Source organism: Nematostella vectensis, chromosome 5, assembly GCF_932526225.1.
Source record: "Nematostella vectensis chromosome 5, jaNemVect1.1, whole genome shotgun sequence".
NCBI classification, from domain to species: domain Eukaryota; kingdom Metazoa; phylum Cnidaria; class Anthozoa; order Actiniaria; family Edwardsiidae; genus Nematostella; species Nematostella vectensis.
In genome coordinates, this window is record NC_064038.1 from 14,404,364 (window position 1) to 14,417,439 (window position 13,076).

The 13,076-nt window shown below is 39.6% G+C and overlaps 2 protein-coding genes across 2 annotated transcripts in view; both read right to left on the minus strand.

Moving 5' to 3' along the window:
* Nucleotides 1-7,291, minus strand: LOC5505791 (G-protein coupled receptor GRL101). Its single transcript, XM_048728075.1, has 14 exons — nucleotides 7,226-7,291; nucleotides 6,991-7,062; nucleotides 6,760-6,831; nucleotides 6,314-6,382; nucleotides 6,135-6,206; nucleotides 5,750-5,821; nucleotides 5,320-5,391; nucleotides 3,975-5,011; nucleotides 3,563-3,705; nucleotides 3,154-3,316; nucleotides 2,982-3,042; nucleotides 2,453-2,648; nucleotides 1,794-1,949; nucleotides 1-1,265 (listed from the first exon to the last, which is right to left on the minus strand). Exons 3-14 carry the CDS (start codon nucleotides 6,777-6,779, stop codon nucleotides 1,143-1,145), a joined length of 2,184 nt encoding a protein of 727 aa, XP_048584032.1. The 5' UTR covers nucleotides 6,780-6,831; nucleotides 6,991-7,062; nucleotides 7,226-7,291; the 3' UTR covers nucleotides 1-1,142.
* The window catches only part of LOC5505799, a 22,506-nt gene continuing 16,651 nt past the window's right edge, over nucleotides 7,222-13,076 (minus strand). Inside the window, exons 10-16 of the mRNA XM_048727290.1 lie at nucleotides 12,235-12,488; nucleotides 11,710-11,815; nucleotides 11,229-11,582; nucleotides 9,183-9,218; nucleotides 8,664-8,781; nucleotides 7,418-7,489; nucleotides 7,222-7,297 (exon numbers count right to left, since the gene is read on the minus strand). Coding sequence (XP_048583247.1) covers nucleotides 7,222-7,297; nucleotides 7,418-7,489; nucleotides 8,664-8,781; nucleotides 9,183-9,218; nucleotides 11,229-11,582; nucleotides 11,710-11,815; nucleotides 12,235-12,488 — 1,016 coding nt within the window. The remainder of the gene's footprint in view (nucleotides 7,298-7,417; nucleotides 7,490-8,663; nucleotides 8,782-9,182; nucleotides 9,219-11,228; nucleotides 11,583-11,709; nucleotides 11,816-12,234; nucleotides 12,489-13,076) is intronic.

Here is a 13,076-nt window from a genome sequence, read left to right on the forward strand (position 1 = left end):
TTGAGTTATATTTGTGGATTTTAATTTCCTTGAGGATTTAGAATCACCAGTAAGTGATACATGAACACTTCAGTAAGGAAACTAAGCTATATAATTGTCTAACTATGTAATTCTATGATTGGATTGCTGTTTCATCCATAAGAGTATTTATTTTTTTAAGGAGAGTCACATTTCGTCCTTTTCCCGCTCGCTATTTACTATTTGTTTTTCCAATTGATATTCTTTGCTGTTTCCTGTCTACATCTAAAATTGATCAGTGAACATGTTTGGTTTGAAATTAGGAATTGAAATCGAGGACTTGTAGTAATGTCTTAGATATTTTTTAATTACATCCACTTCATTAATTTTGGAGTTGCAATGGGTGCATCCGGAGTTTTGGAAAACAACAGGCCACCATTTGCTAAAGGGTGGGTGCAACAATACATGATGCATGACAGGAGGTCTATTTGTGGATTGTAATTTCCAAACATTCTTCTGAATAATCTGTCCAATAAATGGGGAATCATTACTAAAGCGGTACATGAAAACTACAGTATGTCATCTAAACTGTCTAGCCATATTTTTGGAATCATTGGAATACAATACACCAAAAACTGGTATTCGACTCTGCCAAATAATTCGTCTTTTATAAGACTTCTTCAGGGCAGACCCCCATGAAGGGAAATAAGAATTGACTTCTTGACTCTTGACAAATATTTTCTGTCAACTAAGACACTTTGAACTTTGCCAGCCTTTTCCACACCAGGTTTCGTGTTTGTTTGCGTAAATATTGCATACTCGATATTATTGAATAAGGGCTTGACCCATTTCGAGGGGCCAATAAAATTTATAATTTACTTAACGGTAATAAATTTGGAGATTTTAATATCATTAAAAAATTCTAAAGACACCTAGATCCATGGACACCCAGATCCAAATAAAACTACCTTAATCAGTCAACAGAAAAAGATGTTCAATGCGGGTACGCTTTCAGGCACCACCTAAATCTACATATTATGTAGGCCACCTTCTTATTTCCGTTTGATTGATAGTTGCCATTAGACAAGAGGTGTACTAACAGACTACAAGTGCATTATAGCGGTGCTTCGCGCATGCTGTATATGTGACGTATCTTGGAGGCTGACTTGCTGTGCTGGCTCACTTTAAACACGGGTTTCCCGATCGTTGGTTGATATCCACGCCTGCTCTAGCTGTTGCCGTATTTCCGAGACTCTGAGCTTCCAATTGGTCGCATCCCAGTAGCACATGTCAATCACCTCTCGTATCTATGGAGATGACGCATTAGCACATCAAATGCCAATTGATGCATTAGCATATAAAAGTTCAAGAAGACGATGAAGACGATGTATTAGTAATATAAATCGCTTTTCGTATCTATGGCGCTAAATTATTAGCACATGTCAATCAATTCACAGGCATAAAACTATATCTTCCCTTTTGACAAATTTTAGATTTTAGAGAAAATGTGAGGCTGTTTTTCCGAAGACATTGCAATCAGAATGACTTGGAGAGTAGGATTCGGGGAACGGATTAAGGAAGCGTACGGGAACTTTATGAAGAAGGATTCAACGACGCGTATAATCTATAGAAAAAGCCATACCAGAGAAACCGGAAAATATAAATCAAACGAGTGACCCATTATTGCAAAAATGTAATGAAATTCAAATTCACTGCACATGGTTTTTGTATCTGAAAATCAAGTCTGTCCTTGTAGTTTGAAAATGTACTCTTTAAAAATTCTTGTACAGTGAGAACATACATCCGCCCTCCCCGGCTTCCTAAGGTCAGCTAACCTGTGCACTTATGTCTTTGTCGTATCCACAGCTTCGCAGAGTCAGTTGTTGAAGCTTTCCAAGTTGATGGACGTCTATCCGATAAGCTTCTGTATCTCTTCTGGCAATTATCCGAGCGGTTTCGTAACCTCCGATACACACTTTGATGGAAGGCGTCTGCAGGTCACACATAAAGAGACAAAAGTTAAAAAGAGAACAACCTTGTCACACCGCTGTCACGTCACACCATTGCACGGTCGCGTCACGTCATATCAAACCATGTCACTGTTATTGTACTGCTACGTTATACCATGTCACAACATTGTCATGTTACAACCTGAAACAGTGAAAACGCCGCTGCGCCTACTCGTTCAGAAAAGCCTCACACTCAAACCACTACCATGAAAAGGAATAATAACAAAACTGCGGGGACGGTGCCATTTCCCATTTAAGTCGTAATTTGAGGAAGTACATACGGGGGACAATCCTCCTTTTCCCATCAACCCTCAACCGGACAAAGGTCAAAGCTTCTACCATGGTCACGCTCACGGCAACGTTGATCCACGCTTTGCCACAGACACTTCACAGTCACACCATGTCACGGTAGAAGAAGCGCCATCCACATTATATCACAAAGCACCGTTTCAAATGCGGTCCAGCCTCGCGATCACAGACCTTACCCTTCTCGCCTGACAGACAAGTACAGTGTCTTGATTGATGTTGCCATGGGCGACGCCATGCTTGTGAAGGTGCTCGACCCCCTGCATTGCGTCTATAATGATTGCTAGAAGAGTCTCTAGGCTAACTGTGAAATCAGCCTCACACAGAAAAGCACTCAAGGTTGACATGGATGGGGGGTAATCGAAGCAGATTACCCTGACGAGACAGAGAAACGAGATGGAGGTAAAGACCTTTGTACAACACAAATTAGCATCGCTAGAAATGGACGAATAGCACACACAGTATCTCTCGGTTTCACATAAAAGTGTATTTACTCCACGAAGCTTTTTAATAAATCACTTCTCCGGTCCAGGTCAATGAAGTACGATTGTTCATAGCTCCCATTTAACACCTCTTAAAGTTCCTTTGATTAGACTCTGGATTGAGCCCGGAAACCCCTTGAAGGAGTACTCGCGCAAGCACATACTTCTTAAATGGCCTGTTAATCATTACATACGAGAAAAGGTCCTTATTACTTTACAAAAATACCTGTAGTTAGAGTTCAAGTTAATCCCTTGTGCATCGCCCATGTCAAAAACAAGAGATTTGCCTGAAAAAAGGATGACAATCATGTACACGGTTAAATAGCAAGGATTTGTTTTTTGCAAACAGACAAATAGACATACAGACAAAATGACAGCATGCATTTTCCGTGGCAAACCTTTCTGGTGCCAGCGATATTTGAGCAGATTGTCGTGGTCTTGAGCCGATATTATTTTCTTCAACACTGCTACCTCATGTTTGAATTCCTTCGCATTTTTTTCTGGAAACACCTTTAGCAGTTGCTCTGTCGTCGCGCCCGACACGAAGCCTTTGATGTAGCCCTTGAGAAAGAGAAACAAGATAAGACTATGAAGGCAGTAAAAAGTGTAACACAAAGAAGTCAAGTTCATCGTTAATTAAAAAAAACGAACAAAAGAAAAGGATGATATTGCGGTAGGGATCTGCTTCCATTTGTCTGTATAGAAAGGTATCGATAACGAGCAGGAAAATAACCCTGTCAGATACCAAATGTTCCGTCTCAACAGCGTCACGTAACCTTAAATGGTCACTACCGCTCCCATACTAACCACCCCGTTGCCGGATTCCGGTAAAATCTCTGCTCTTCCGGTGATCTTGAGTGTCAAGGAGCCTTCGGAGGACACTTTTTGTGCAATGACATGTTTCTTGTCGTCCCTGCAACGACTGTGACCGGGGCTCGCTTGAACGGAGGCTGAGAGGGAAGAGCACAATTGATGTAAGAAACAAAAATACTTCAATTTAGTTTATTTATTTATTTATTTATTTTAGATCCGGTGGCTAAGCAAAAAAACATCATAGAAAGGGTTGCGTCAGACCTAACTCTATCATAACTAACCCTTATTTGGGGAGGGAAGTGGGTGATCTAAAAATTATCTTATATCTGGCCTCTCCCCTCTGACCTGTAGATGATATTGTGCTCTGTACAAATCTCTCTTATCTGACCCTCCCCTCCGATCTCACCTGTTGATGACACCTTGTTCTGTAAGAATTCCCACATGCTTCGGCTGTACTGCATCGCCAGTTTCTTGACATGCCCAGAAAAAGTGTACAATATGGGGTTGATGCTAGAGTTTACGGGTAAAACAAACACCGCTATCCAAACGTATGCCAATTTTTGTGGGTCACGAAAATCTCCAGTAAGCGACAATATCCCAATGAAAATCACAGGCATCCAGCAACAAAAGTCAGTCATAATGATAGCCATCAACTTTCTTGCCAAAGCAGCCTCTTTCTTAGCGTTCCTGGATCCTACCGCTGCTGAAGACTTTCGCACTGTCCAAAATATGGCGATGTAAGCGACCAGTATGAACATGAAAGCCATAAAATTTAGCCCAATAAAGAAAGAGACAGAGTACTCCCATCCAGCCGGGCGATCTGAGCTAAGCTGAAGAGGAAGACATACAGAGGAACGGCCATAGAATCCAATTTCCAACTGCTCGTCATAGAAATATTCAATCCCCAGAATTGGCACAATGGAAATGAGCATTCCAAATGTCCATACAAGAATACATAGTGCAAAAGCTTTCTTCAAGCCAAGTCTGCCAAACCTCATAGGGAAAACGATACATATGAATCTGTCTAAAGTTATGATGGTCAGCATAAGCACCGAGACTTCGCTTGAGATCATTGAGAGCGCCCCTGCGAACTGACACAATCCGCTGACTCTCCAACTCAGATCGTACTTGAAGTACTCTCCTTGCCACTGCACATCTTTGAAGGCAATTATAAGCAAATAGAGGCCCATCATGAAGTCAGAGATAGCAAGGTTCGTCAATAGAAGGGATTGAACCCGATTGTCTTCACGGACGACTAGACGGTAAGCAACAACGAATATATTCCCAAAGAAAGCAGAGATGCCAAGCACCCAGATGCAGACTTGGAGGGTCTTGTCTTTCATCAGGTCGTCACAGCTTGAAAACTCGTCGTTAGGTGCTTTGCAGTCGACGTTAGGAAGAGCTATCGAGGCGTAGCAGCAAAGAGTGAAGTGGTCAAGTGTCCTAGGATAGGTAAAGAATGCTAATATTTAAGATTTATAACAAGGGGAGAGGAAAGTGACCTTAGGAAGTGTAACGGTGGGTTCTACCAAAACTGTGACCCGGCACAGTCATGTGTTTGTGTGAAATTAACAGTTACTGTAGCAGTTGAAGGGGACGAAATCGAATAATGGGTTTCGTGGGTTTGTTGGGGGACGGACACTGTTCGTGGCCTTGAGAACCAAACGAGACTGTTATTTTGATTAAATGTTTTGTGTAATGTTATACAAATAGATGTTTGCTCGATGCACGCAAAGCTTATGAGAACTTACAAATGACGAAGGTGAGCCATACTTCTAAACGAGTCATCTGTGATTGCTGAAATCTTGTTGCTACGCAAATATCTGCGATTCACCGGGGACAAATAATGATTATTTAGGATGTATAGTATAAATACATTTTGGAAAGTGGTGTAAAAATTGTTGATGGGTTTGCAGAGTTCGAAGATCAAAGATATCTACAGTGGAAAAACAAGATATAAAGTAAATTGATTTGTGAAAATTTAAAAAGCAGGTCCCTAACTGAAATATATAATAGTTCCTCCCTTATTGAGAAAGCGATCATGTATCTAGCTAGAGAAGAGATTGAAATGAACACGTAGTAAAATGGGCGCGGTGTGCTAAGAGGGGACACGACACAGAGTGAAGGAGGACCATCTCTTCGTATTCCTTTTTATATCCCCTTTTCGCTACCTTTACTTACAGTGTTTGCAGAGACACCAGCCCAAGAAATGAGTCTTGGCTGATTCTCTTGATTTTGTTGTTGTTTAGATATCTAAATAAAGTGAACCTCAGTTTTGTAATGTTCAATATTTCGATTACTTGTGTTTGGTTGAGCCACCAATGCTTATGTACGAGCCAATGGGAGTTATTGACTGTAGGCTGTCAAGAAAATTTACACCAATATTTCTACATCCATAAAAGGAAAATAGTCAATTCCGTATTTGGAATACCTGAAAGTACATCGCCATGTTAATGTTAAAGCAAATATTTTTACTAATTTTGTCAATTCAACGAGGTACCAGATCCTGCGAAAACGTTTTCTTACATTGTTGACTTTTCATAACAACGGGCAAAATCATACTTACAGAACTCGTAGGCTTTGAAGTGAGTTGAATACCCCGTCTGGAATCTGTTCAATTTTGTTATCTTGAAGGTAGCTGCAAACAAATTCACAGTCTTTTATCAACCTTTTTACGATGTTAGTGTTACAAAATACACAACGGTTATGTAAAGCTCATAACTCAGATCTCAGCGGCTTACTCACAGATGCGTTAGATTAGTGCAGTTCTGAAACAAGCCCTGTAACGACGTAATGTTGTTCCCTCTCAGACTCCTGGTCAATCAAAGAAAAAAATGGAAATTGCCCGAAAAAAATATCCAAGGACATTTGTCTAAGGCTACGTGCCTGAAATACGATTTATAGGTATGCAGTACATGTTCCGTTTTTACATGTACGTAAAAAAAACATTATGTATTTCCCTTGTTGCGTCCAGCAGCATTTATCATTTTTCAAAACACACACTCGACTGGGGCCTTCGCATGGGAAGTGCATATTCCCGTGTTCTTTTGTCCTGGGACAATAATGAATATTGAATTTAATTAATTCAAAAGTTGCCTCCTATGAAATGGTCCCCCCCAAAAAAAAAAAAATAAAATAAAAAAAATCACTCGAATATATGTGACAGTGCACAGGTAACTGAGTATACTTACAAAACTCTCAGGTTGCTCATTGAACTGAAAGTTTCTGGTCCAATATCGTCAAGAATATTACTAGATACATCCCTGATAAATTTTTAAAAAGAAACATCAATTTATCTAAGATGACGACGACAATGTTGACGACGATGGTTAAATGAAGGGCGACAATAATGGCGGTGCCGATGGCTATGGCGATAATTGCGGCAACAGTGATTGCAATGATGATTTTGAGCTTATACTCACAATGTTTCTATGGATGAAAGGCCTTTGAATGCTTGGTACCTCAGCTTTTGTATAAAGTTGGAGGACAGCTTACTAAATAGAAAATAAGCATTCGGGTTATTATGATACTCTTTTCGTCCCCAAAGGTCACGCTCTGTTTTCAGTGAACTTTCAATAATTGTTACCACTAACCAGCGGTTAGCATTCGGAAACAAAAGGAATTAATCTGACTACTAATCCTTCAATTGTATCTTACATATCCTTGATGGAGGGAAGATTAGAAAATGCTCCATCAAGAAGGCGAAGGATGATGTTTCCGCTGAGATCACTAGAGAAAAAAAGACATTTATAATTTGAAATCTGCGGCAAAGCAAATATTTAGATTTTAGATTGAGCGTGAATGGAGAGCATTTCAAAAATGGGATGAAAAAAAGTCAGTGTAACTTACATGTATTCTAATAATGGGAGCGAGGCAAAGTCAGACTTCTTGACTTCGTTGATGCGATTGCCTTTTAGTAATCTGTAGAAAAAGAATTGATTATAATTTTTTCGCATTGCTGTTTTTTGTTGATGATGTTAGTGGTAGTGGTAATATTAGTGTTATTGTTGATGGTGATAGTTGTGATGTCAGTGTTGTTATTGATGATGCTATTGGTGATGTTAGTGTTGATGTTGTTGCTGGTGGTAGTGATATGATGTTAGTATTGTTGTTGATGGTGGTAGTGACATGATGTTAGCATTGTTGTTGCTGGTGGTAGTGATATGACGTTAGTATTGTTGTTGATGGTGGTAGTGTTGATTCTATTGTAGTTGTTGATGGTGGTAGTGGTGATGTTTGTGTTGTTAAAAGTGGTAGTGGCGGTGTTCGTATTGTTGTTGATGGTGGTAGTGTTGATTCTATTGTAGTTGTTGATGGTGGTAGTGGTGATGTTTGTGTTGTTAAAAGTGGTAGTGGCGGTGTTTGTGTTGCTGTTGATGGTGATAGTGGTGGTGTTAGTGTTGTTTTTGATTGTGGTAGTGGTGATTTTAGTATTGTTGTTGATGGTGGTAGTGTTGATTCTATTGTAGTTGTTGATTGTGGTAGCGGTGATGTTAGTGCTGTTTTTGATGGTGTTAGTGGTGATGGTAGTGTTGATGTTGATGGTAGTATTGTTGATGTTAGTGTTGTTATTTATGTTGGTACTTGTGATGTTAGTGTTGGTGTTAATTACGATGTTAGTGTTGGTGCTGCTGACATCGATGATTACGTTCTTTTTTTTTTGGCGTTGGCTTCGTTATTGTAACCGATGCCCGAAATTATTCAAAATGATTTTGCCGTAATAGACAGCAAAGCAAATAAATGTATATCAACTTAATTGACCGGTGATATGCCATAAGGAATGCGTATTTTGCCGTAATGGAAAGCAAAGGAAATAAATGTATATCAAATTTATTAACCAGGAATATGCGCTTAGGAATGCGTATTTTCCCGTAATGGACAGCAAAAGCGCATCAGTTTTTGTTGTTGTTATAGTTTGCTTGTTTCTTGTGGGTTATCTTTTTTGCCGTTTGCCGTACATCAAACCCGTTTACCCTACGCCCGAAAAAATGTAAACCTAATATGTAAAGAAATATCTTATATATCCATCAAATCTATTAGTAAAACCAAACCTTTCCATTTGTCCATGTCCTAGGCCCAACCTTGTAGTACTTACAATACCGCGGTGTATTCTGGGATGTCACGTGGTACAGCAGATAACAATCTGCCCTCAACCACGAAGCGAGGAATGTTTCCTGACGACTGGTAGCACGTGCAGCTGGCGGGGCATTCAGCTGATGGTTGTACAAAAATATGGGTTACACCCTATATGACCGCAAGCACTGTATCATTCTATTTGTAATTCCAGTTGAACACATATAACGTGATAGCTCACTCTAGTGGCACCCGTTTCATAAGATCACCTGGAATGGCCTCAGCTAGCAGGGTTAGTTTTTTTCTTTTTTTCATTTATCGTGACTTGTGAAAATGGACAAATGATATTTCGTCACTGACACAATCTCCCTTACTCGTTAACATGGATATTTTAATTCTATGTTGTTTTTTTTTTCTATCGACAAACTATTGTATATCTCTCAATTCTTCGTGAATCGTGATAGCTAAAAAAAATATTGTGCGGGTAACCCCCCGAATGTGTCTTATTAGCTTGTTTTATTATTAACTGTTTTATAATTACCAGTGTTCCCAGAACAGGATTTTGCGTCTTTGTTTTCTGCGACAAAGAAAACATCATCAACATCGACTAGAATAATGCACGATGTGTCACATCGTAGCTAAATTCCAAGGAAGCTATTGCGATTGGTAATGATAAGATGTTGTTTTAAGATTTTTTTCAAATAATTTGTCTTACAATTTTTATCGAAAAAATGACTGACAAGGAAATCCTTTACGGCATTCAGCCTGATGTGAAGCCGTGATATTTAATAGAATACTGAGGATCTAATAAGCAACTTTCAGCTCGTACCGAAACATTAAAATGCATTTTTTTCATCCGTTTACATTCATTTTGTGAGATAAACATTTCAAATAAATGTATCTATTTCATAGTTGTTGAATAATTATTTTAATAACCGGTATAGTTATTGTTAGGCAATTCCGCAAAATTTCAGGTTGTTACAAATTCTCCAAAATAACGATGAAAGCCGACCTGAAAACTCAAGCCGTGCAAGTGCCCTTTTTAAAATAAAATAAACTAGACCCTGCGCGCAGGGTTGACTGGGATACCTGAGATCTGCAACTTGATTGTGTGACATGTATGACAAAGATTCTACCGCCTACTTTGGATATAATAAAAAAAAATGTAATCTTGTTTTTTTATAGTAAATGCCATATCACAACACTGATTGGGGCAAAGCAAGGTAAAGGCATCATCTCTTCAGGTGTGGGGTGGACTCGAGGTGTGCTCCATGAAAGTAGACAGGGCTGATTGTCCTATCTTCAAATACTATCCCCACATCAGAGTTAGCATCGAAATAAGATTATGGAAAGCTGAGAATGTGTTCTAAAATTGTTATTTCTTAAACATTTCTTTGGTTCACTGCCCTCAATGTGCTATCACTTAATGGTAAATTTATTTTAACACCCAAAGTAAGTCCTATTGTATTAACAATATAATTTTATTGAAATGTATTATTTTATTTATGTAAGTTACAAGTAAACAACAACAATTATTTATTTTGAAGTCAAATGAGAGGGCTATAGAATGTACAGACTTGATTGAAATGTATAGAGCATAAACATATTTTCAAGATCAACAACACTACAAAAATATTACAAATCTCTAGATTTTATTGAAATAGTTCCATACAAATAAAATGACATTCAATGAGGGATAAAGGTATTTCAGGGAAATAATAAAACTTAAGCTTATCTATAGGAAGCACCAAAGTACCAAAATAATTTTCATAGATTTAAGTACATATTTTACACTTATATGACTTACAACACCTATGCTGTACTTTATTAAAATGGACATGGTTAAAATGATGAGATTCAATGAGAGAGATCAAGGAATTTTATAGTAAGAAAGTAAAATTCATCTTAGGGTAGCCGGTCAAGTGTCCAATGTAAAGTAGATTCATCGACAAAGCGATTTGTAGGAGACGATTTCCATCAATTGTTACAAACTACTTCCACTTTAAAATAGATTAAGCAATCAAGGTAAATACCTCGAGTCCATTCATGAGTGTCCAAAGCACATTTAATTACGTCTTGAAGTAAGCTGTATGAGTCTAAAGCAGTCAGCACAATTCTTATCTTGAGCCGCGTGTCTCGCACTCGGGTCGCAAATGTAAACACGGGTAAATACAGCGAAATTAATCCAAGCTGAGATGATTTTCCATAATAACTTGGTAGAAATTGAGGCTATGGTTAAATATGCAGTTATTAAATCGCGAATCGGGCCTTCAACTGCACAAATAACATGGATCTGAGAGCTGGAATCTCAAATTCAAGATGGCGGCCATGACACAGTTTAAAATTATGCAAAAGTTTTTTTTTTTGTAACTAAGCGTTGCGATGACGAAGGACAGTAAGATAGATACTTCGTGTAAGAAAAAGGCTTCAGTAAGGTCGCAATCAATACATTAAAATAAGGAGTATCGTCTGTGGCGCAGAGGCTCATGGGGTATTGCACAATAATACAGATTTTTCGGTACCACAAAAAAACAGTTGCATTTTATGACTGGGATACCACAGGTATCCCAGTAATTAAAAAGCTTACCGAAAACCTCGTAATAGAGCCAGAATCCAGATGCGGGAACAGCGCTGCTGCTGCTTTTAAAAACAACAGCCATCCGATTAGCCGACGACTCAACAACAGGTGGGTAGTAATTGCCGCAAAATCGTCCAATCACCGACGATTTGTGAGAAGCACTAGGTATCCCGTCATGCAACTCAAGATAGTCTCCTGCGCAGCGTGGTAGCTCAGGCAATTGGAATGTCCGGAATGTAATCCTGATCACGTGGTCGACAGGGGCGGTTATCCGCCACTCGCATTTGGTGTCACGTGGGTAATATCCGGGGTAGTTTGGAGAAGTGATGTTGCCGTATGGCGCTGTGAAGTGTTCATTACATGCTGCAACAAGCAACAAATAATTCACAATGTTGCTATTTTATTTACTTATTCATTTATTTCCTAGCAGAGTTGAGTATATGGAATAAACTTAAAAGCAAGTTTATAGATAACAACAGAAATGTTATACCTGAAGCTGCTGTTAGAGGCGTGGTTGCACAATACCCAGAGCTAAACCAGACACCCCCCAATGCAAACATGGACGAGTGGTCAACGGACGCCGCTTGAAAGGAGACCTGTAAATCATTTTTTAGAGTATTGATGTAGACAACTAGATTAGCGAGTTACATAACGGCGTAAACAAGTGCTTCCTATTATTTTGTGAGACTTGAGCGTACAATTCAGTGGCGGACCCAGAAAAGCGGCTACAAAAATAAGAAAATCAGATACAAGGAATTTGAGAGTAACGTTTCTGTGAATCCTTTTAGAAATTATATATTTGTATTTATATCTTATATTTAAATAACTTTTAGATTAACTGTGGAAATTCCTAATATATAACTTTTTAACTCCCCATGATGTAAGTGTGGGGGAAAGGGGGTTTGCGGGGGGAGGGTTATTAATGTTTTTTTCTCATACATACTGTACTTAAGGGGAAGATTAGGGAAAACTGTCTTTCTTGCTCCCCTTACTAGCTACGAATCTGTTGACATACCTGATATCTAGTGACGGTACCGATCACTACCTGTCCGTACCGCCACGCACTTCCGTCATCTCCTCCTACCCCCCACACCGGCCTCTCGCCCATAGGATCCCCCTCAACTCTCAACGAGACGACGAGTCTGGCGGTTCTTCTTCCCGTTGCTAGGTAACGAAATCTCATGCAAGACTCGTACTCTGAGCCAGAACGGTTAAACCACGGACTGGACAAAACAGAAGCAGTTGAAGAAATGTTTAGAAGCATCCCTCCTGAAATTGAACCAAACTTGTGAGAACGACCGTGTATTGGTTCTGTCGTGAGCTAGCCGTCGCTTAGTGGCTTTGGTTAGACTATCTCTTAATCATGAGAATGTTTCTTAATCATGACAAATTCGTGACTGTACAATATTATGGCATGTTTGTTTCACGAGATGAACGTGCCCTGGTCACGTATCGTCATATCGCAATCGTATCCTCGTCGTATCTTGGCCGTGTTGTGGCAGTATTGATACCGTGTCTTGATTCTGCGGTGACCATGTAGTGACCGTGAGATACCCGTGTCATATCATGACCGTATCGTGGCCGTATCATGAACGTGTCGCGGCCGTGTCGTGACCGTACGGCGGCCGTATCGTGACCATGTTGTGGCCGTGTCGTATTCGTATTGTAACCGTGTCGTTACCATGTCGTGGACGTGCCTTTGCCGTATCGTGATCGTGCGGTTGCCGTATCATGATCGTGTTGTAAGCGTGTCGTGGCCATGTCGCAAGCGTGTCGAGGCCTTGTCGTAGTCGTGTTTTGGCTGTGTCGTAATCGTGCGATGGGTGTATCGTAATCGTGTTGTTCATTGTTGTGATC